Raw genomic sequence first — 25,192 nt, forward strand, 5'->3', positions numbered from 1 at the left:
AGCAATGTGTTGGTTTGAAACAAGTCATATAATAATTAATATTACAGCACTTTAATGTTTGTCATCTGAAGTTTGAGCTCTTCTAGAGCCGTCTTTACCTGATGAAAGACAACTGGATTATTGATCCGAACAGATTCTGATCAAAGTGCAACAAGAAGCAGCAGTTCAGTGATTTCTTCTATTCACAGTAGTTGTTTATGATCCTCATTTCAGCAAAATGTGGCTGATAAAAGTAGCAAGATAAAATCGGACTTCTGGTTTAGTTCCTGGTCATGCAGTTAAAACTACAGCAATATAGAAATGCATAACAATTTTAATTTGATTCAGCTTTACAAAATAATTTTTTAACTAGACCAATTACTGTAATTTACTTTTTACTTAGTGTCTACATAGATTTTTTTAAAGGGGTGTTTTATGTGCAATCTGACTTGGTGTTTAAGTGATGATTGTGTTTATTTTTAGATTTGTGCTTTCCTATCCTGTCTATTTTTTGCTGCTCCTTGGCAGAGTAGATATTGTCTCTTCCAGAGTTTTCCTTTTATAAACAATTTCTTTAACGGAACCTACAAACTGAGAATATGAATGGATGAAAAGAAAGATTAGATAATAGCTAGCTGGATGGGTGATTGATAAAGGGACAAACAGCTAGCTAGCTAGACGAATGAATGATTTTCTTAATTTTAAAACTTAAAAACAGAAAATGGGGTCCTTTAAAAAATTCCTGAACTTGATATTAATCAAAAATAAGGGGTCTTTTTTAAAGAATCGTGTTATATTGGAGGATCTAAACAAGTCTCATCTAGCTCTGAGGATTGTAAAAGTTGCAGACCTCTGGACTAAGTGAACGATGCATGAAATTTCTAAATAGACAAATGGATAGCAGGAACCTTTACACAACAGGATAAGGAAAATGTAATGACACAAATATTTCTCCCATAATCATGTTCTTCTTCCATATTTACCCATGTGAGGAAATAAAACCCTAAATCAGAACCAAACGGGTCCAGATTGAGTAGGAACTCTGCAACTAGAACGCACCACAACCTCCATAAAATTGGATTTTACTAAAACTGCTTTAGCCTTTGTGTGAATGTAATGTGGACTGAACCAAACACTAAAATAACTGTTTTAGAGGCAAAGAACAGTTTGTTTTATGTAAAAAAAAACAAAAAACTTTTCCCACTTGATATGTCCCTCTCCCTCAAGAGTTAAAAACTAAGAAACAAAAAATTAATACCAACCTGGGCACCAGCTCAGGTGTACCGCAAATCCAATCCTATATATATATATATATATATATATATATATATATATATAAATAAAATTGTGTTAGGAGTCAGTATTGTCACTACACATCATTAAAGTGGTGTGTCTGATTTTTCTTTTTTCAATTTTTTAAAATTCCTATTATATAAACCAGAGAGGAGTCAAAGAAGAACAAAAATAATCAATGAACAAACAAAATGTGGAAAAACAATGTAAATAACCAACAGACGAAAGGCCTCCTCCCCGACAGAACACTCCTCCCCATTCGCATCTCGCTCAGCAGCGGCAGCGGGACGGAGGGTCGGGTGAGCTGGTCCGGACGTGGCGGCACCGACCCGCCCAGATGTACAGCGCAGTGAAACATAACTTACATGTTTAGCTCATTTTTCACACGTACAGTCGTGATCAAGGCACAGGGATCTTCTACAAGTTATTTTCTTTTCTTCAATAAAGTTGTACAAAATAATACATTTTACAGTCTGTACAAGAATAATAGTCCAGCAGTAAATAAAAAGACAGACGCACTTAGAGCCGGGCAGGGAGGAGGAAGAGGAGGTGACAGAACAAGACAAGGGGAGAGGAAGGAGGGAGCTGACGATGAGGATCATCTGTGTGTGTGTATATGAGTGTGTGTGCCCAGTTATAAAACGTTGCATCCAGTCTCTGCAAATCTTTAACGTCATGATTTTCTGTTGCCGTTTATCCTCAATAAGTCAAACCTGTTCTTTATTTTCCACGTTAAATAGTTGACAAATAGCAGCAGAGGTAAATAGGGACAAAGATGTAGAGTAACATGTTGGTGCATGAGTGTGTGCGTGTGTGTGGGATGGGGGGGTTAAATGGTGCACAAAGGCAGATCTCACACACTGTGTACACCGACAAACAACATGGGGTAAAAACTAACAAAAACTTAAAACTTGAATTGTGTTATTACAGGAATATATAATATTTATATTTATATGTATTTATATATATATACATATTTATATACACACATATATAAATATCTATATATATAGCTTGGATTTTTTTTTGCACTGCATTAAGTTCATTGGTATGCATGATTCTTATGCATCGTATGATATTTTTTTGTTTGCTTGTGTTTCCTCGACTAGTTTCTTGATGAGCAGTCCATGAGAGCAGCGTGGCTTCATCTCAGAGTCACTCTCACGTCCGCAGGCAGCCATTAATCAATTAGTCTGTCCATGCCGGGCACAGGAGAAAATAAAACAAAACAAAACAAAAAAAATCAAACAGGTGACAGCCACTCCTCTGTTTCAGCTTGCCACCATCTGAGTCCATCTGTTCTCTTCAGCACGCGGTGAATAAACTCCTGCATGTGAGCAGATTCCCCCCTCTGCTAACTATTAGAGCAAGAGGCTGGAGAGGGTCATGATTATGCAATATTCAAGGGTCTGAATGTCTTATTCTGTAGTGCATGTGTACCTGTGAGAGGGTGGTCGTATAAATGAGAGGCGGACAGTCGATGGTAAAGAGTCTTCCCACTTTTCCGTGGTTATGTGTTGGATTACCAGGAGGATCAGGTGGAGGAAAGGAGAGGTCAGGCTCATCGGTCGTTTAGGTGAATTTGGTAATAGTGAAGAAGTGATTGGCTAACTGGTCGGAGTGAGGCGGGTGGTCATTGGGTAAGTAGGGCGGGCCTGGCGAAGCTGCGCATCACAAGAGCTCGTACTGCCGTAGGTGCATCCTCTGTATGATGTCCCGACAGTCACTGAAGACGCGCCGGATGTTTTCCGTGTCGACGGCGCAGGTGAAGTGCGGGTAACAGTAATGCCGTCCGTCCCCACTGGCTGTGCTGATCCTCTGAAGACATACAGGAAAGATGAGGATAGTAGTAATGAATCTTGAGAGCCCACACACAGAAATGCAACGGGCTTTCCGATAAAACAATCTTCTGTTTGCAAAAGTAAGATGCAAACCGAAGCATTTTAACTATTTAATTTATAACTTTGTTGAATTTTTTTTCACGTTTTACTGTGTTAAGTCGGGCTGATTTACAAGCTTAAGAAAATGCACCGCACTAAAATTTAAAATCATTAAAAGTAGGTCACATGTTTTCAGAAAAAGTTTTACATTAAACACCAGAAGAAAAGTAAACCTAATTATATAAAAAGATTATTATTTTCTACTAAGATTTTAATTGCCAAATATTTGTTTGATGCAGTTATGACCATCATAACTGTTTATTCGCTTTGGTACACATTCATCTTTCAATCCTATTTAACTGAAACGCTACTAGAGAACATTCAAACAGTTTTTAAATACATGCTTATTTAGAATAAGACTTGACATTTTAAACAGTAAAATAAAATGTTTCCGTTTTAGTGTCTTGTTCGTGAGAGATGGTGGGATTGAAAGAGAGATGGACCGATACATTTGGACTTCGTCCGCAGTAATAAGCAAAAGGTGATAAAATGGGATTCTCTATGGAAAGTAACCTGGAGCACATGCAGTAGCTTTATCTATGAGAACAAAAATACAATAGAATTATTTTACTTGTCAATCATAAGGTTTTGTGAATAAATTAGAAATTGGTTGTTTAAAGCGCTAAAAAAAAAAAAAAAAAACCCGTCACCAAGAAAACGACCTTTGCACGAACCAAAAACTCATCCCGTATGAAGTACTTTGCTCTGGTCACCCTGGGATCCTCTCCTGGTTCTGGTATTGCTGTTGAAAAGGAAGAAATACAGTCAACCTTTCACATATGGAGCACACACACCTTCAACTTATTAAAACCATCCGTTTTGTTTCAGAGAAGATATTTTAACATGAAAATTTAAAGTAAATCTCAACATTTAGTGGGTATCATTATCACTGGAACAGAGCTCAACATGTACAGGTAAACATAAAATGCAGGTCGGACATCTGACTAAAGGTTTGGTAACTCACCATCATCAGGCGTAGTGTAACGCGCAAATTCTCCAAAATACTCCTCGATTTTAGATTTTCCCGCCAAAACCTTCTCAGCTAGAAGATCCTGTTTGTTCAGGAAGAGGATTACCGAAATCGTCCGTAGCCACCTGTGGAGAAAAATTATGAAATCGGGAATTAGATAGACAAAAAATTTATTCATAAAAAAAAACAATGAAGTCATAAGTAATAGTGTCTACAAGAATTTTACTTTGTGTATTGAAAGAACTGAGTAGATCAACACATTTAAAGAGAGAATTTGCTTGTTTTACATTTACTATTTACTGAATCTAGTAAAAAAAAAATCCGCTGGACCTGTTGTTCCAAATGTTCTTGAACAGATTTAGCGCTTCCTGTAGTCGGTTGGTATGATTGTCTTCTCTGATCACCATGTTGTAGCTGCTACTTGCTACCACAAAGATGATGGCCGTCACATCTGGACAAGAGTTAAAAAAACAGACATTAAGGGAAAAAAATCATGTTTCCGTTCTCAACCATAATTTCCAAAACATATTTATAGCACAAGTTCAGATATTAGTGCCTGTATGTAATAAAACTATGTCAAACTAAATAGTAAATTTTATCTGAATAATAATCTTCATTTGGTCAAAGCAGTAAAATTGACATCTAACCATTAAAACACTGGATCCATTTTCGGCGTTCATCCCTCTGACCTCCGACGTCAAACATACTGCGACACACAGGAAGTTAAAATTTCATTTCAATCAGGTGATAATAAAAGGTTTTATAATAAAGGCTTTTGATAATAAATAAGCATTTGTACCATAAATATTACTTAAGTCATTTTTATTGTGACTATAACCTTAATCACCTAATACAAACTTACTGGAAATTCACTTTGTCGATTTGAAACTTGGTTTCAAAGATCCCAGACGTCAGAACTCTGCATCTCAATAGGTCCTGAAAGAGAGGAGGAAAAGCAAACTGTAAATATAGGAGACTTTTATTAAACAGTCTTTGTTTTGCATGAACTGAACTGGTGGGAAAAAAGCGTTTCCAACAATATCTTGTCCCCTTTGAACAAAAACGAGACTTAAGACTTTGCAGCTTTATTCAACTGCAGGAAAAAGCATGAATGGATGGTTTCTCCTCTTTTACATGTTATATTTTATTGCTATAATTATTACCCGTCTTCAAAAAGTAAAACAATAATAAATAAGAAGCATTAAATAAAAGCAGACAAAAATAATTTACAGGACAAGTTCTCATTGAAGTCATGGTTAAATACAAGCTGAAAGTAATTTAAAAAGGTTTCTGTTAAACTAGTTTACAAATTAGCATGTCTGATTTCAGAGGCGATCAAACTGATTTCTACACCTTAATGACAAATAAAATGTGGAATATCAAATAAGTGAGTGCTTATATAGTTGTCCCATTTAAAGTGACTGACCTAATTCAACACAGGTCCAGCCAAATGGAGCTAGTATTTTCATAATGAGTGGAATAGAAATCACCTGAGACAGTGACCGTCTCATTTTGCAGAAATAGGCTTTCACTTTAAAGCTTTTTTTCAGCTTTAGTTATTTATTTTTTTGCAAATTTTTGTGTCTAAAGGCCCAATTTTGTTAATTATGATTAATTATTAAAAGCAATAAAAAGAGTGAAAAATCCAATGGGTATTATTATTATTGAATATTTTAATAGCCACATAATAGGAAGAAATGACCTTGTTTCAGATCTACTCTTAAATTTGTCTAGGTTGTGGATGTTGTTGCTTTTTGACATATTTGCCTACCTCTTGTGGTCGGAAAGGTTTTCTAAATGATTGCTTGATTTCACAGATATGACAAACAACAAATCTGGACTAAAAACTGAAATATAAATGCGGTTGATTGATAAATGTATTATTTAATAATGGGAGTGAATACTTTTTCTACACTGGACCAGGTTGTTTCAGGCTTTCATCCACTTAGATGGTAATAGTTTCTTGGGTTTTTTGAGGTTGAAATGGTCTGATGAAGATTTATTTAATAATATGAAACATTTACGTGTGACAAAATAAAATAAAAAAATTAATCTGTACTTGTTCACTACTAAGCAATACACAAATGAAGTGACATTAAGGGGAAGTGAAGTTATTAGTAATGAAAACAAATTATAGGAAAGTGACACACAATAGTGAGCAAGTAGAGCTAGTGTGCTCAGTACCCGTGCACACAAAATAAAGCAACTAATTAAATTAAATAACTCGTTTCCTCGTTGAGTTCTGTAAATAAGGTGCATAATTGATGTTTGTGGAAAATCTGGTACATCTTACCTGATCCGTGGGGGTGTAGTCGTTCTGCCTCACCACATCAATCCTGTCTAAGAAGCTGCAAACAGAACAAATAAAAACAATCAGAACTGAACTTTTACACAAACCTATTGACACACAAAGACAGCTGTGTATGTTTCTATGATTACAATTCCCCACATGTCCTGCTATTGCACGACCAACACGTACAAAGTCTGTGTACAGTCAATAGTGAAAGCATGAGAACGATTGGAGCGGCTGTGACTGAGCGGCCACAAGGGGGCGCTGTGTTTGAAGCTGCTGTGAGATCAGAGGCAGCCAGTCTGAGTCACCAGCAGCAGTTGGCTCTGTCAGACCAGAGGAGCCTCGTCAATGGAGCTGCTGTAGTAGTACAGGAGTACAGGAGGAGGAGTGTGGATGTGTGTGTGTGGAATCGGCTATGTGTATGTGCGTGGGTGGGTATGCAAGCCCACAGCACATTCAGATTTGCAGACTGCCCACCCAAAGGCATGTTAATTGTTTTGCTGCACTGAGTGATAGTGCTGCCGCTTTTCAAGGTGCGAGTCGCTCTCGCGCTTTCTGGATGGCTGAATCAGAGTCAGCTGCTTTGAGGTGTTTGCTCCATCGAGTCAGGGCCGTGAGGGGAGTGAGGAAACACTGAGGTCAGTTCAGATATACTGAGAGCAAATCTTTAAACTGTTGTGGCAACAAACTCCCCTCCTAAAAAAAGAGAAATCAGTGTGCAAAGAATCAATCAACAGGCTACTAAACTGAATGTGTGTATTTTAAAGGAATCATTTACAGGCAAATTGAGAAAAACACAATAATGAACAGCAGCGAGGAGAATATATACTATTATATATAAGAAGGACTACTCCATCTTTCTCATGTACCATTTTTGTTAAAATCTATATAAAAAAATAATAATCAAAGGATTAAGTCAAATTAAGCAATAATAATTTAAGGCACAAGGCGCTCAGACATACAGTCTGCACGTTTCCATGTCTGAAGTTGCAAGAAGTCTCAAGTTTACAATGAAGTCTGGCCATCAAGCAGAGGTGTGCTTCTCAACTGGCTGTAATGTCACACTTCATTAAGATGAAAAACATTTCAGGAAAGACATGCGATAATGGATAACAAATAGCTGAAGTAGTGACTTGAATCAAAAGAAATAAACATATTAATCACATTTCTACAGCAAAAGCATTAAAAATACAGTAGAGTTCTAAGAAAAAATACAAATGTATTAACCCTTGTAAGTTGCTTGGGTCTGTGGGACCAGTTTTTACTTTTATTATAGCAAAGAAAATACAAGTACCGATTTTTTCAAACTGAGACTCATTGGCCTTGATTCCGATATTTTCTACGAAGAACATAATTCAAAAAAAAAAATCTGATGACCGCCACCATATGTTACGGAGTGAAGGCTTCTTCAATCACCACAGAGGCTTGGATATATTTTGCTGAACATTTTTGTTCAGTTTTTTTTTTTTTTTTTTTTTTTACAAAAAACAGCAACAGCTGATAAGGCAACAGCTGTTCGTAACCTAGCAACCGAAATTAACAGAAAGCAAGACAGTGACAAAAGACAGAACCAGATCCTGTTAAGCATTCTTCAAAATAAAAGACTTCTTCTATCCAAATAAATAATGCCTTGCACTTAAATATGTTTCACTTGACCCTTTGTAATTATATACCAGTGGTTCCCAAAGATTTTCTGGGTCCCCCTACGGATTACAATAAAAAAAAAAGAAAAAGAAAAAATAAATCAACTGGGCACAGACATCGTTCAACCAGGCATAAACCTAAACACATATTTTGTTTTCAAACTCCACTGAAGTTTATTTCACACTTCAGGTTGCAGCTTGTGGGAACCCGCAACACTTCAGGTTCCCACACTTTGGGGACCACTGTTATATACAATCATGTTAAATTCAGTTAATAATAATCATCATGTAAATTATGCTTAACATGTAATTGGAAATCAGTCACTTATCATGCAAATTATACTCAACATATAAGTGTAAAGAAGTCACAACATCATACAAACCTCCTACACATTTATGTTACACTCAGGATGTTCGGGTACAAAAAACCCCAGACCTGATAAAACTGTACACCTTCGTGGTGTGCTTCTTTCTAGGCCTGTTTGTGTGTGGGGGTGTCTGTTTGTGAGGAGAGGCGAATGGGTTCGTGTGTGTGTGTATATATATACTAAATATAGCAGATCATTATAACCATTTTCACCAATATAGGGAGGTCATTTGTAGAAACAGAAAACATTTTCCTGATCTTCATTTCTTTCAATTGTACTGAACTCTACCAGTTAAGTTTGAGGTATAGCATGAACAAAACATTGGTAAAGGTTAGAATTAGGAATATACTTGTAGATTAGGGTTATGGAAAATGTCTGGGTTTGGCATAAATGTAGTTACTAAAATGAATGGAAGTCTGTGCAAAGCCCTTGGACTAATAGAGGTGCAAGGATGTTTGTGTGAATTTTGTTACTGCACCATAACATTAAAACACTGTTGCAACATGCAGGTGCCAGATGCTTCACAACAGACAAATACCCATTCTTAGCCAACTTGGTGCCTGTATGCATGCAACTTGTGTTCTTTTTGGTTAAAATTTCCAATAAAAGTACAAAAACGATAGAAAAAAAGGTTATCATAAAGCCTTACAGATTAATTTAAAGATAAGCATATATGTTTACGTATATTGAATAGAAATTTGGTCCTTTTTTAAAATGCACGTTTTTGTCATACAGCAAACATGAAAGAGTGAAATTTTTCCTAAAATGTTTTCTTTTAAATATAATAGGCAGTAAACAGTCATATTTGCTGCTTAGATAGATGTAATTGAAGTGAACATGTTTTTGTATTTTAATGTAAAAAGCTTTTTTTGTGTTGAACAGTAAAATTCAGCGGGTCCACCAGACCAACACACAATGGCTGTGCAACCAAAATATGGAAACCTTACTAGGGTTAATGTGTGATGCATCAGTCAATCAACCAGTGATAAAAAAATGTCCTTTAATCATCTGAACAAATGCTGCAAAATCTTAACCAGTTTACCAAATGTATGAAAACTAAAAACTTCTACATTCTCTGGTCTGTAAACTCATTGATTAACAGTATGTACTTTGAATTTAGTAAAAGGCGAGGGACAAATACCTTGATACATAAATGGGGGTTATTTTGTAATTTTATTTTAGTACAATTTGAGTTCATCAATAATATGATACAGTTCATGGAGATATTCTGTGAGACAAATAGTACCAAATCATTTCATTTTCTGTCCACCTTTGTCAAGGAACCTTAACCCTAAACTCTAAATCCTGTTTGTTTGCATTAAAGTAATTTTAAAAAGAATCAGAAATTAACAAAATCATAATCAGCAAATTAGATAGAAAGACAGAAATCAATATTGTTCATTTAATTCCATGATTGGTGCAGCTCTCTAATAATAAATGCTTTAAGTGAGACAATATGTTAATTAGGTAACAGTTTCCTTACAGTATTTGTGCTGCTGCCTCATTTATTGAAATATATTTCTGTTTTATTTGTCTTTGGGCTTATATATTTTAAATGAAGTCATATTTTCCTATGGTAAAATTAAAGCCCTTTTCAAATTTTTCCCTCAGCACACTTCAGAGATGAAAACAAAAAATATTAACTAAAAAGGACAACTTCTAATCACTACGAAATTATTTCATTTGTTACAGTTATTAATGTCTTGTATTTTACATTATACAAGAACAAAGTAAACTAAAATATAAATGTTATTTCTCTCACACACCATATGCACCTAAACAAAACACAAATTTAACTAAATAAATCACCCAATTTCAATAACTTTCTTCAATGTACAAAATATAAGACCATCTTTATTTCAATTAAACAGATTAATAAGTTGTTTGCCATTAGAAATAATAAATATTTATTACAATGAAACAATCCAAACAAATCCTGTGATGGTAAATGACATTCCTGCTCAAACTGAGTGCTTAACACAATATAAAAAGAATGTTACAAAGAAAATCTCTAAAATAATGTTCTTGCTAAGTTTTCTGACATTTAGCAACAGAAATAATTTTGATGAATCTAACTAACCTAAATTAAGAGATGTTTGGTCTGATTTAACTTCAGAAAGTAAAGGACATTTTTGTTTTTTATTAGGTGTATAAAAATCCGGTTTTAACTGTAAATAATGTTTTCCAAATTTAAACTTTTAATCAAATGTTGGATTGCACTTTATTACAAAACTATGCCGTTTGAATGTCAAGCACTTACAAGGATTTTATATAGAAATCAAGCACTTCCCAAACTTTAAAAACAACAATTGAAATCCAAGATTTCTAGAATTTCAAGAACCTGTATGAACTCTGAAAATAAAACCAAAAACTCAATTGGAAGATTTACCCAGGTGGTATCAATTTGCAGAGACTATATTTCTGGAAACAGTTTTTATAGTAAAAAGTAGCTCAATAGAAAAAAGAAAAACCTGCAAGAATTAACAAAAAAGAAGTTTGGAAGAAAATTTGTATTTACTAAAAACAGGCAGCTGACACAGGAAGATTTCCCTCCTTGTTTGACTCTAGACCCACTGGATTTGTTGACGACTAGAAAGGTGGGAAGGTAGTTTGGAGCTGCCTCCTTGAGATCAGGTATGTAAGCTCCCCTCTGAGATAAGCAGGAATGTGGCAGTCAGGGGTGAAATGTGACATTAGGGCAGCAGGTAACCCACAGAGCAGAGCAGGGAGGGAGTGGGAATGCGGAAGCTGAAATACTGGACGGGTTACTGGACCAACCATGAGACGGTGAGTTCAGAAAGAGGATGCAACTGAGAGACAGCGGAAGAATAAAAGAGAACAAATGTGCAGAACACACACTAAAGCTGCTTATCAGGCAGTCAGTCAGGTACCGCTGGCTCTCTGCAGAGATACGAGGCTCAGCTGCTCCCACACAGAAGTGGAGAACCGTGTGGAGCCGGGCCGCTTCACATCCACTGCCTAATCCCCTGCAATCATCCAACTCTGCCTTCCCCGAACAGTCGCCTCCAGAGCTCCCAGCGACATAAATATGCTGGATGTGACAGAACCTGAACACTAGTCGCTCCAATCATGACGGAGTTAACATGGCCTCCCGAGCCAAACTCGTGTTTATATGCGGCTCTGTTCTGAGGCGTCGGCACTCCCAGCACAAACACACTGCTCGGTTTTTAGCAGTTCTCCCTATTAATAGGACAAGTGCCAATAATAACCGCGTCTAGTAAGTTGAACTGAATAAAAGTGGCTGCCCCCAGTAACAGAGAGGTCTGCGGTGTTATGTATAACCTGCCAGGGTTATTCTGGGGTAGCAGACAGGCCAACTTAAACCATGGAAATACACACAGGACACTCGTCTAGACAGCAAAAATAGCACAATATTTACAACAAAAGATAACAGCTGGTATTTTAGTCATTTTGTTGCTAATTTGAAGGTGAGACAGCTGAAAAGGGAGTATTTCGTAGAAAGCTAAATTTAAATGATACAAACCTATTTTTAAACATTCCGTGTGTTTTTTTTTTTCTGATATTTTCTGTTTTTGCTACTGTATTATAAAAAGTGGATGCAAAAAACTGAAGCTTGAATAATTACAAAAAGAAAACTTAAACAGCCGTTTTTAAGTTCTTTATGTTTTTAGTTAACCAGGAATAGACTGCTGTCAAAATATTTCCAAAACAGCCGCATCTTTCAAGTGGATCCACTTTGCATTTTTAAGTTCTGTTTAAATTTTTTACTTCCACATTTGACCAAAACCGCAGAGATCTTTACGTGCTGAAAAGCAGCAGCAGCAGCAGCAAAACTGATAGCGCTCCCAAAATGCATTTAACTTAGTAAAGAGGGAGAATCAGGACTAAGGATTACTCAGGTTACGACCAGACCATCAGCTCAAGATGGGATTTTACTACTTTGTGCTGCTGCTGTTGGCCAAAACACTACTTTCATGGAAAAATAATTTTTTTCTTAATTTACTTTAAAAGCGTTAAATCTTTTTTAAATAAAAAAAAAACTGCTTTTGCAAAACCAAACTGCATAAGAAAAGGTTAACTAATTTTTAAAATGTCATCTAAAGGAAAATGTTAATAGAAATTTAGGAAAACCATTTTAATTACATTCAAAAATGTACTTTCTTGTAATTTTATTAGACAAAGTTTCTCTCAGAGTGTATGATTCAGGGTGACACAAGCGCAAAACATCTGGAAAACGTTGCCGGATCTGAGCTGCTGCGCGGTCCGCTGTGTGACAAGCAGGCGGACTCACACACAGGCAGGTTCGCGGGCAGGACCGTGTCCGTGAAAAGCTCCTCTTTCCACATCTGCCCCAAACTATTTACATTTTCTGGCTTTTTAAAAGTTTAACAAGGCATCGCTTAAATATTTGCAACATTTCCCTCTGAAAAACAAAAGAGCTTAATTTGTTTCACAATACTTCTGTCAACTACAATGAGCTGAATTAGCTTTTTGCATGTATCTTAGTCTAGCTGTTTATTTAACTGGTTAACGTTTACATACTCATTCATTGTGTACCATTTACTTTTTTGAATTACAGAATAAGCTAAAATGGTTTTAAATCCAACAAAGCACAGAATTTCTTATAGCATTTATCACACAAAATTAGAGGAATAATTATTGCCCAAACATATGCCATCTCTTTGTAACACCAAAAGTTAAAATAGGTATGAATCTAAACTAAAGTACAATTTGTTCACTTTATTTCTAATCTGTAATGGATTTAATTTCTTTCTATTTTTTTAAACATATTTACTATCAATACTTGATAGTAGAAACATGGATAGTAATTGACAAAAAATAAGAAGTTTATGTCCTTAAAAACTAAAAGGCTTTCAAACTTGGTACGCTTCAAAAACACACATTTCTGCACAGATCAAAACTAAAACGCACGTCTAAAGAGCGTCAAGTCCAGTCAGAAAATGGTCTTGGCGCTTCCTGTAGGAGTGGGGAGAAAAGACTGAGCACGGCCTGTAGAGGGGAGCGATTCCAGGGGCTTTACGGCCTCTTTGTACATCAATGCCTCAACCTGAGAGGCGACGCAACCAAAGGCTTCACCAGCCGACCCCAATTCTCACACACAAACCGTATCCTGTGAAAGGGCGAGTGGGAGAAAGACGAGGAAAGAAAGGAGAGAGAAGGCTGTGTCTGACATTACAGCGCTGCTCCAAAAATAGCTCCCTGGCGCCCTGGCCTCCAGCTTGGTTGTCATGGTGACAGAACCACAGGCACTAAAAATAGAAACGGCTCCAAATCCTGTGCAGCTGGAGAGAGACAGAGAGAGAGAGAGAGACAGAAAGAAAGATAAAAAGAAGGAGAAGAAGGAAAAGACCAAGCTACAGGGGAGGAAGACAAGAAGAAAAGAAAGAAAGAAGCAGGGACAGGAGAGAGAGAAAGAGACAGAGGAGGAAATACAGTGAGAAACAACGAGGTACAGAGAGAGAGAACCATGCCTGGAATGGAGTGGGTTAGCGAGAAGAGAAGAGAAAAAGAGCACAAGATGTATGAGGGGGGGAAAACCCCCAAAAAGATTTAATGTACATCTGAAAATTAGAAAAAGAAAGCTAAGAGGAACTGAGAGCGATGAGAAACTAAAAATAACTAGAAATAAGATGTGAAACATGAAGAAAATGAAGGACAAATGCAAACTTGCAACATTTAAAAAAGAGAGATGAAAAGTAGTAAAGATGGAAAGATTAAAGAAGTTTACAAAATAAAATCAAGATAAAAAACTTGAAATTTGGTAACATACAAGAATAATTAATATATGTTTGAAAACTAACAGCAAGTTAGGAAATAACGTTTAAAAAAAGCTGAAGTGAGTTAGTGGAAAGCCAAGAATAACATAAAACAACTGCGGAAGGAATAAGCCGGGACAGCAGCAATGTGGTGAAACTATGGCAGAAAAGTTTCCAAAAGTGTTCGCCTCAAACATCTCCACGTTTAACTCTACTTCTGCTCCACATCTGCTAACACTGTCACATCTCTCAAACACACCTGAGCTTATTACACAGCTACACCGCACCAACTTCAGCTGCAGTCCCATCCCCACTAGTCCGAGACTCAACACGTCCATTTTCTGTCCCACCACATGCAGCTGTGAGGGAGAGAATCAGCGGGGAGGAAGGACAGAGTGAAGAGGAGGAGAGGGACATCGGGGGGAAAACGCCGACGGCGCGTTGCCGCCGCAACACGACTTCAATGAGCAGATAACTAACTCAGCCAAGACGCTCCGCCAGCGTCCAAACCTAGCTAATAATTCCTCCTTTTCTTCAAGCTCCATGTATTATATTTAAAAAAAACTTTAATAAAAAAAATGTTGCAGTTAAACATTTTTAACTATACTGTTATAACAAGATCAAAAGCAAAATAAAACTATTTTCTATTAAAGTTTCAGAAAAGTTCATACTACAAATCTCTTTAGTCAAAAGCCTTAAAAAGCTTTTTTTGTTATTTAAAAATTATTTATTTCAGCGCACAATAAATGAAATACATAATCAAGTCAGAATGCTTTAATAGTTTATAGTGTTTGTCCCATGTATTCTAGTGTTTATTTGTACATCGACATTAAACTGAATAATTTAAAATGTCATCCTAGTTTGTTGTTTTTTTTTAGTTTATTATGTGAAACAAATATTTTTCAGAATTATTTTATATAATTAAGCAAATTTCAGTTTAGTGTCAAGAAATGAATGATGACACATTTTAGGTTATATCCATATATCTATTTTATATTAATTTTTTATGTTGGATGTTTTTTTTTTCATTTTGTGGGTTTCTTGTTTTTGATGTATAGCACTTTGAGCTGCTCTTAGTGTGAAGGGTGCTTTATAAATAAAATTAATTGATTTCCTCCTATATAACTGCACATGTGCAGTATGCATTTTTAATGATCAAGTGTCACAAGAGTCATAAAAATCAAATGTATGTACAAATTGGGCCTCTGAGGCTATACTAATTATTGTAAATTTATCTCGTTTTATTTGTCCCCCATATTTAAAGTACAAGCCTATTATGAACCAACATTTTCAGAAGTATTTTCTATAACATATACAACCGTATTAAAGTGTTTCTACTTCAACATGTTGACTAAAGTTCTCTAACAAACTTTCACTGTACAGATATATTTGTACTGATACTATAGACATGTGGACTACATTTACTAATTTGGATACTTCTGAAGGCATTTGTTGCTATGGATTATTGTGACAACAATAAATCAAAACAATAAATGATAATACGATAAATGCCCAAACCTACTCTGAATTTTACTTAATGGGATCAGAGTAAAGTCCACAAAAATTATAGATGAATGTCACTGTTTTGAAAATTTGACATCATCTTATTTTCACCTCATTGTTATGTAGTACTTTGTGTCGGCCTATCACATAAAATCTCAATAAAGCACATACATACCAAAAAGGGGTCTGAATACTTTTGTAAGGTACTATGTTTGTTACTTTAAAAGCCAAATCCAAAGATAGGGACAAGAAGTCGTTAAAGGTTGCCCCGTTTGTCTTATGCTAATAATTCTCAAAACCCATCAGGTAAATATGGTGACACTCTCCCAGAGAATAAAATGGTTCAATGTTTTGTGCAGCTTTGTCTGCTGCTCCAAATATATCTCCTGTCTGCGGCAGGTCAGCAGCATCCCATGATGTGCTTGCTTTTCAAAAGCTCCTTCAGGACCCCATGTGTTAGCATTTATTTCCTTTGTTTGCTTCTCACTTCAGCCACAAATGTCTTCCCTTTCTTCTCATTTAAAAAAGAACAGCTCAGAATTTGGCTATGAAGCAGTCAGACAGAAATGAACAAGAAAGATTGATGACATCGCACAAAAGAGACTTGCAGTCAGGTTTGACTGGAAACAGAGGCGGCACGTCTGGCACCGTCTCAAGTTAACTAAATCTGCCAACCAGCGAATCATGCTCATGAGGTGAAACGCCATTATGACTTGCTTTTTTATTCCAACAAGCTAAGAAATAGTAATATGTGCTGGGGCTTTTTCAAATCTCATGACGAGGAATACTCTCATTTCTAAAGCCACAATCGCCATTTTCTAAAGGCAATGCTGATGCAAAGGATGTTTATCTGACTTATTCATATTTCTGAAAGCCAAAAAAAAAATTTAAAAAGCTTTTTAAACAAGAAGACATAGACTTTATTGAATAAAAGCACGTAGACTGTTTTGGTCAGAGATTGACTTGCAATCAGGCCTCGTTTCGGAGTTAAAACAAACCCATGCCTGAGTCTTGTCACGCTCTTTGGACCTTGGATGTGAACTGGGTACATTGACAGCAACTGAACTCAACACATCCTCGTGAAATCAAGGGCAACACTATCCTTGCAACAACACCATTCAAGATGATGCCATATAACATGGTTTGCTAAAGAAAAAATATTCAACAAGATCACACAGGAGGATGACTGAGCAAAAAGGCAGCCAGGGAAGCTTCAGTGACTTCCTCTTCAGCACACAGATGAAAAAGCATCACAACTCATTCAACTTCTCCCTTTTTTTTCCTCCATTTTTTATTATGGCATAAAGTGGGCGATGTCATTCACCTTTTATAAACAAAAAAAGGAGGGTGTGGGGATGACTTTGTCCGGTGCTGATTCAGGGTTGACATTTCCATTTAATGCTAACAACCTTCATCAATAATGCTGAAGTTGTCTCCCTCCTAACACACTCGCTCATTCTTTCTCCTTCTGCAGCCTGCCTGGGTTAAAAATAGCTCTTCCCTCTCTTTTTCTCCGCTTCTCCGTTTACATAAGCATACGGAGGGGGGAGGGGAGCACTTCCGGTCTGGCCACCCAGCCCAGCATCTGATCCATAACGAGGAGAGGAGAGGAGAGAGGAGAAGAAGAGTAGAGAAGAGAAGGAATGAGGAGAAGAGAGGACATGAGAGGAGAGTCTGATTATTACCTCCTTTTCAGTCCTTTGCTCTGTCAACTGCCCTAAACTTTCTCAGCTATCACATCTCTGAAGGCCAGTAAACAGTAAACCAACAGACACCTGTAGCCAAGCATGCAACATGTCAGGGACACACAAAAACATGCATTTTTCCCCCAAGTCTAATGCTACGTTCACACAGGCTAATGCGACTCAGCCCACTTTATTTCCCCCATGTGTGACTCATATCAGACTTTTTCACTAGGGATGCACCGATCCACTATTTTCCACTTCTGATACCGATGCAAATATCTGAAGTCAACAGATACCGATTCGATACAGACAAACAGCTGCATTGGTTTAAAACATTTCTTTTTGTTAAACAGACAAAAATGTAATGAATGACAAATTTCTGTGATAACTCAGCACCAGTACACACTTAAATATATCAATAGCTTCACAAGTTCGGTCCAACATGTATATCAACAACTTTAATTTGTTAAGTCAGTTCACTTAGAAGTATAACAGCCAATGTAAAATAAATAATAAGGAAACTTTCTAGGTTTATTAATAACAAAGGCTCAAACTAGCAATGCATCTTCCAGCTACTTACCGGTAAGTAAAATTTCCTAAAGAACTGGATATTAGGGCTGGTGTTAGAGCTCCACAACTTAAGGAAAATATTTAATTTAACTGTAAATTACGTTACTGATAACAATTTATCCACATTTTCCACTCAGGGTTCTTTCTTTCGTAATCCTAATGAAGACAACAAGCTAAAATGCATTGATTTGCTAATAAAGTTTGTTCCCCCAGCATTTTGGGTGCTGTGGAAGTCTTCACCTAACCAGGCTTCTTACTCTGTTTTACACAATGTCAACATGACTCTGAGCTTTGGCATCTCAGCCACTAAAGATATACATCTGGTGGGTACACTAAGGGAAATTAGAGCCTGAATGCCTTACACTTTAAATATAACATCCTAGCTAATATTAAACCCAAGCAGACCATTGCATTTGCAATATTGTGATGAGGATTCAACTGCGATTCAACATACCATGCAACATAAATTTCTGCCAAATGAAAGTGATTACTTTGATATTTAAAATTGGTCATAACACCGACTGGTGCATCTCAAGTTTTACTTTAGTCAGGAAATGTCATCTGATCAGTTCAGGTCATCCCTACTGCATGACAAATTCAGCAATTTCCTTTGTTGAAATAAAAAAAAAAGCCCTGCAATCTTTTAATAATTAGAAAACAACCTAGTGGACACATACTTCCTTTAAGGACCAACTAAACAAGTCTGTAGTCTAAAATAAAAAAATTGCCAACTAATATCTACAAAATATGAATGAATTATTGAATTGGAAGTCAAGTGAAGCCAAGTTGCATCACTCAGCAGAAAGGCAGATGTTTATATGTTTTCAATATTACTGAAAGAGATGCTAAACCAACTAAAATAAAGAAATGCAATACATCACTCACCAAAATAACTGTGTTCTTTAAATGCATGCCATAGTATTGTACAGAATCACACAGACACTAGCAGGAAACAGGAACGTTTTTCAAACTCTTCTCTGCACACATACTACTGCGCTTCATCATTTCAAACTAAAAGTTCAGGTTGTACAACACGCTCGTATGATGCCAGTCTTACTGTCAACAACCTGAAGCCATGCAGCATGAACTCGCCAGCTACATGAAAGAAAAATGTAACTTGTTTGCCAACAAAGAAATGTAACGTAGCACACAGCAGTGAGGAAGCTGAAAATGCTTTCCATCAAGGAAGACATATTCAAAAACTTAAAACCCACAAACTAACTTCATTTATGTCAACTTTCACTTATTTCATTCTGATCTGTTGTTTATAGTCAGACAAGTTGCTCAGTCCAGGTTTGTTCACTCCTGCGCCAATATGTACCCACATTTCCTGTTGCTATTTCCCACTCATATACTTATTGTTTATCATTTTATTTTTCTGCATAATTAGGTATTTTGGTATACTAAATAGATACGGAGTCAAAAACGTATCCAATTTCACAGCCAATTAAATTTAATGAAATAAAATTTTCAAAACTTTTTATTGGTGTCTTTTTATTTATTATAATTCTGATTCCTGTTTGAGGAAATTAACTCTATTGGAATATGACACTTCTCCTTAAAACAAAAACAACACTTTGTGACCTGCTGATATAATTTGCTAGACTCATAATACAATTCCTTTATAGCAGATTATGAGCCAATATTGTCAAGGCAGATACAAAACATCCCTCTATCAGGTACAAGTTGCAGAAACATATGACCAAACATATGTCACAGATTTTTGTGAATAGCCAAATTTTGCATAACATTTTTATCTAAAATGTTCACAAGAAAACTTCATTTAGGAAGCTGAATACCAAGACGCAATAATATTTCTTGACATACTTGCAAAGCAGCCAATCTAGAAGAGCCATTCATTTTCTTTGGTGCCAATTGGCTGCAAATCTAATGCATATTAAGTTATCTTTGATGTTAGTACTTTTTAAATAGGCAGTGATAAATATTTTTAGAAGGATCTGAAGATGATGTGACCCAGCAAGCCAAGTTACAATGCATGGATAAAACACATTAAATTAGAAACAGCAAGAACCGATCAAATGGGATCAGCCACCAATCTTTGTTGTTTTACATCAGCCATCCAAGATGAGTTTAGCAAATGGCTAATCTATTAATTAACACAAACAGACAAGCAGCATCAGAGCCATTTCCCTGCAATAATATACCACTGACAATGTACAAAGGCAGCATGTAAAAAAACAACAGCAACACAACAAAAATCTAAAGAATTAGAGACAGTTCAAAGGAGGGAAACTATGATCCAGCAACACACTTTTGTCATGGTAGCCTCAATGCTGCATTCAGTGTCACTACAGAGCAAAGTGCTGCTTTTAATGTCATTAAGAAGCCATTTCCATTTAGTGTTAGAAACGAATGGCTAATTATATGCTCATTTAAGAACTGTTTTGACCTAATTTTACCTCTGTATGATTACAAGAAATGTGTATTAACTTTGTAAATAAAATGACTTTCTGCAGTAAAAAAAAAGTAAAAAATATATTCAGGTTACAAGTCATGGAATTACAGTATTCTATGCCAAAAAAATTGCTAAAAAGTCTATTTTTTTATTTTTTTATTAGAACATTGGTTTAAAAAAAAAATCTGTCTTCATGTTGAAAATAAAAACAATTTGAGCATAAGTATAACCAAAAGTTGGTTCAATTTGAGTTGAGCAAAACAGTTGAGCATTTCTAAAATCCACAATAGCTTATTCTGCTGTTGACTTGTTTTGTATCTTTTATTCCAATGGATGACAAAAGGACAAAAACATGATTTATTTGTTGGAGAATCCTACACAACAAGAACAGCCTGCCACTTCCACCTGAAGCTGGTCACCAGCTTGGTCACACACTACTGTCTGATAGAATCCCATTTCTCAACCTGCATTTGTAGTCAAGTCAGCCAATGTGGCTGTGCTGGTCATTTAAGCACAAAGAGCACACCCGGGCTAATCCCATAAATGTTCAATGGGGGTGAGGTCAGGACTGCAGGCAGGCCATTCCACCCTCTACATTCCCAAATTCTGGTGGTAATCCCTGATAAAGCATGCTCTGTGGGGGCAAGTATCAACATCTTGGAGGATGAAAGTCTGTCATTATCAATGGAGGTATGGAAGCTCAACCCAATATTTCTCTGCACCTAATTTGCCTTCAGTGACGAAAACTCCCAACTCAAAGAGATGAGGCATCACACTGCCTCCAAAAAAAGCTGCATGACATTGGCTGAAAATATTTTTTCTGGTTGTGACACACATACTGACGTCTGCTTATCAACCTGTAAATCCATTTTCTTTACAAAGAAACATTATTGGAACATAGGAACATAATAAAAAACACAAATTCCTTTAATTACCTTGTTATGTATAGGTAGTATAGCAACATTTCAATTTACATGCAATAATTGCCTGCAGATTTAGGAAATGGTCCACAAAATGTATCCTTGAAGATGCAGATGGGTCAATTAACAGCAGCAAAGGTTTGCAGGAGGGAGAAAGAAAGAAAAAAAAAAAAGACTGAAAAAAAGGACTTACTACTGGGCGCAGTCGATGAGCTGATATTCGTTGGATCTTTCCCAGCATGCCCGCACACCTTCATCATACCAGAGAGTCTTTGTGTGGTCATAAAACTCCTGAAAGCACAAATATGGGTCTGAGACAAAAGACTTTTGACTTGTACGTGTAAAGTATCTGAGTAAATACAGTTCTCAGCAACTAAAACATGAGGTGACAACCTGAGACAATAACGGTTGCAACCATTAAGAAAATGATTGCAATAAATTTACTGAAATTTTGAAAAGTACCAATAAAGTATCAAACACTGGTTTGAAGACATTATTTGTCGTCTTATGTGGAAATAGGACAATTTTGGGCTTAAGTAGGAAAAACTACATTCATCTATGAAGGCAATGGTTAAATGTAACCCAGCTGAGAAAATAATTGCAAGGTTTACAATAAAACGCATTTGCACAGGGCTGCTTTATGTAGTTTATGAGTCCCATGCTTATAACTGTATTTCTCGTCTGCTCCTTTATAGGTGAAAGAGTTTATGGACAGATGGCGGGAGGCAAGATACACTCCCTAGCTAACTTTGGATTTTAAAGTCGGCTCGGAGAGAAGCAGCAGATGAGCAGGCTCTGGCAGCGGCAGGAAACAGAGCGGTTCACCGGGTTCATGAAGAAACGGGGAGCTTTGTACTGACAAAAGGCTTGGCTGTCACTACAGAGGCCTATCTCTACAATCTGCTGTTGGTCAGTCGAGCAAAAATAAGCCATTATGAGCCATACAGTTAATCAGTATACTCTGCTAAGCAACAGAAAATAAACATCTCATGATAAAATTTAAATAAAGTAAAAAAAAAATTTGACAAGTTTAAAATGATAATTTGTCATTTTATTTGTTCTAAAGGTTATGGATGTGTGATAAATACTGCTTATTGGCCTAATAAGCAGTAGAAGCAGTGGGGGAAAAAAACAATAGAGAGATGATCAGACTTTCTGAACACCTCAACATACAACTGAAACCAGATATTTACATATATTGCATACAAAAACCTAACCATTTCTTTATTGCTGTCTGATCAGTTCGGAGTGAATTGTGGACCTCCGCATGTCTAGTTCTTCACTATGTTCAATTGCCAGATGCCTGAAGGCGCCATGTTCATTCGCTGAATCAATTATATGGACCTATAAACATAACTGAAATGTCCAGCCATTATATTACGCAGAAAATAGAAAGGCTGTGTCTCTTATAAACCAACGGGTTTTTGAGTTAAATTTGTGCATCAACCCCAGAAGAAAAGCAAAAGATCATGTGAAGATTCAGGTTTTCGGCTGGTCGGTGTGTGTCAGTATCATTATCCAGAGCAAAACGAGTCCTGTACCCACACAGACTGAAAGGACACTGAGAGGAAGAACTATTACTCCAAAAGCAACAACAAAAAGTCAGATTAAAGTTTGTAAATGCTTTAAGCGGCAATGGTCTTAAATTCTGGACAGACGTCCTACAACTTAACAAAACTACAATTCATGATTTATTTTTAATTGTACTTAAAGCAGAGATGCAAACAGATAGCTTTTTTCTTTCTTCCAGTGAAATAAAAATTACTTTAATGCTTATGAGTATAAAAAAAAGTTAAAGAGAGAGAGAGCATTAATTCAGATTTAATAGTCCCTAAGTGGTAAGAAGGTGTTTGAAATACTCTTAAAGTTTGATGATTTATAAAACACAATGAAGAGATAAAGATACTAACTAGAACAAAACTATTTAAAGACCAGTGAGAAAATAAAATGTTGTATTTAATAACCATCACTAAAATGTTTGTATTTTCAGGTTTTTTCATTCTTTCAGAAAGTATTAATATTCCAACATAGTTACTTGAACAAATTTTGCAAAAACCTTCGATTTATTACAGTAAATTACAATTACATTTTCAATAATACTCTGAAAAATATTTATTATAAGTGGCAGAAGATGAAGCTATATTTTGTTTCAACCAGAAATCAAGTGATCAGTAAGTCCAAACCTTTTTATTGTGCATTATCAAAGAATAAAAATTACCACAAAGATTAGTAACTCAGAAATGTGTGAACATTTCTAAATAAAGGCCAAAAAACTTACTTTTTTGAATACCTTGTACTTCTGTGTGATCACACCACAAATCTAGGCTATTTTAACAATGCTACATAACTCAGAAAGATGTTTCAATGCTTTGAATTTACAGAGTTAGTAAGAATTTACAGAGTTGGTGCAATTTGCTTGAGGAATTAAAGGGACCCAAAATCCTGTTTATATAGCTTAAAGCAATAATATGGTCAAAATGCTTGTTTGCTCACGTACACACGAGCCTTAAAACTCAGTTGCTGTACAGTAGTAGTAAAATAACACACCTAATCTCTTCTGGATGACCTACATTAGTGATTGTGTCCCATTCTCTTATAAATGACGTTCTAGATGCTGCCATGTCAGTTCCTCTAAACAGCAACAGACATTTTCTCCCGACTTGAGTTTCTACAGGATAGCCATATGTCTCTATAAGCATGTATCTGATCCAACCCAGTTTGCTACATTTTGCGCTAATTTCATTTTCTTTGCTTTGACTGACGATGCTCTCTGTAAAATAAAGTGCTATGATAATTCTAATATGTTTAATCTCAGTTTTGATGTGACTTGTTAATAATTTACTGTAGTTCTAAAGGTTTATAAAGTTGGCATTTTGCTTTGATTGTAACTTTTGATACCTGATGTTTCAGCTGCTCTCTAGACAATTCTCCCTTAAATCAAAAGGTATCTGGTAGGACAGCAGGTCACATGACCCAGTCAGAAGGGGAAACCTCAGCAGCCAATACAGTGTCACTTTCATTTTGAACATCACTGTAAAAGGACAAAAACACTTTGTGTGAAGAAAAATCCAGCTTCATAATAACAAAATAACACGCACGGCCTGTGCAACAGCTTTATGAGCCATGCGCACAAAGACAGTTCACAATTTTAAATCCTTGCAAATTCTCTTCCCACATCTCACTGTGGGTGCAATGGACATAAAAACCACAAGACTCCAACAACAAAAACAAGTGATGAGAGTCAAGTTTTGTCAGAAACCCTGATACAACCATTTAAAAGTGACATAATCGGCACCCCTGCAATGTAATAGGTAATTGATCATTGTGACATTTCTACTTTTATGCTCTTTAAAAAAAAAAAAAAAATTATATACACACCTTCAATTATCTTTGTCAAGAATCTGTGTTTTTTAAACGACCCTCTATATTTCTTACAACCAACTGAAAGTTTACTGACTTTGTTGCTGTACAAAATGTACCATGTCAGAGTTTTGACTGTACACACACATGCAAGACCTGTCTGTGCTGTTTCTCTTCCTGATAATTTTCAGAAGCATTTAAATCTGTGATTGCATTATTTTGTATACAGAGAAGGATCTAGAGCCAAGAAGAAAATGAGTAATTATCAGTCCAAAATATGGATCATCTCCACAAGCTAAATTTATGAAGGCATAGCATGTTTCTTTGGATTTACCAGAGAAACGATATCAAATTCCTGCAGATGAGCACATTAACTATCAAGGTTATTGATTAGACTGAAAGCTTCCAAGGAAATGTAAAGGATTACAAATATGTGAAAGAGCTACCATGCTTCAGGCTTTCCTCTCTTCCACCCCTGCTGAAGGCAGAGTCA

General features: G+C 36.1%; 1 protein-coding gene across 4 annotated transcripts in view; it reads right to left on the minus strand.

Annotated features, from left to right (window-relative positions):
• Positions 1–1,704: 1,704 nt before the first annotated feature.
• LOC102237275 (guanine nucleotide-binding protein G(s) subunit alpha-like) overlaps positions 1,705–25,192 on the minus strand; it is a 31,768-nt gene continuing 8,280 nt past the window's right edge. For 3 of the 4 annotated variants that reach the window (XM_023325465.1, XM_023325464.1, XM_023325463.1), the window contains 8 exons: positions 21,533–21,630; positions 6,476–6,530; positions 5,045–5,118; positions 4,830–4,888; positions 4,513–4,633; positions 4,177–4,307; positions 3,875–3,954; positions 1,705–3,090 (listed from right to left, as the gene is read on the minus strand). In XM_023325465.1, the coding sequence (XP_023181233.1) occupies positions 2,944–3,090; positions 3,875–3,954; positions 4,177–4,307; positions 4,513–4,633; positions 4,830–4,888; positions 5,045–5,118; positions 6,476–6,530; positions 21,533–21,630 (765 nt within the window). In that variant the 3' untranslated portion in view covers positions 1,705–2,943. The remainder of the gene's footprint in view (positions 3,091–3,874; positions 3,955–4,176; positions 4,308–4,512; positions 4,634–4,829; positions 4,889–5,044; positions 5,119–6,475; positions 6,531–21,532; positions 21,631–25,192) is intronic. The other variant, XM_005805259.2, reaches the window with a different exon arrangement.

This window comes from Xiphophorus maculatus, chromosome 20, assembly GCF_002775205.1.
Source record: "Xiphophorus maculatus strain JP 163 A chromosome 20, X_maculatus-5.0-male, whole genome shotgun sequence".
Taxonomy (NCBI): Eukaryota; Metazoa; Chordata; class Actinopteri; order Cyprinodontiformes; family Poeciliidae; genus Xiphophorus; species Xiphophorus maculatus.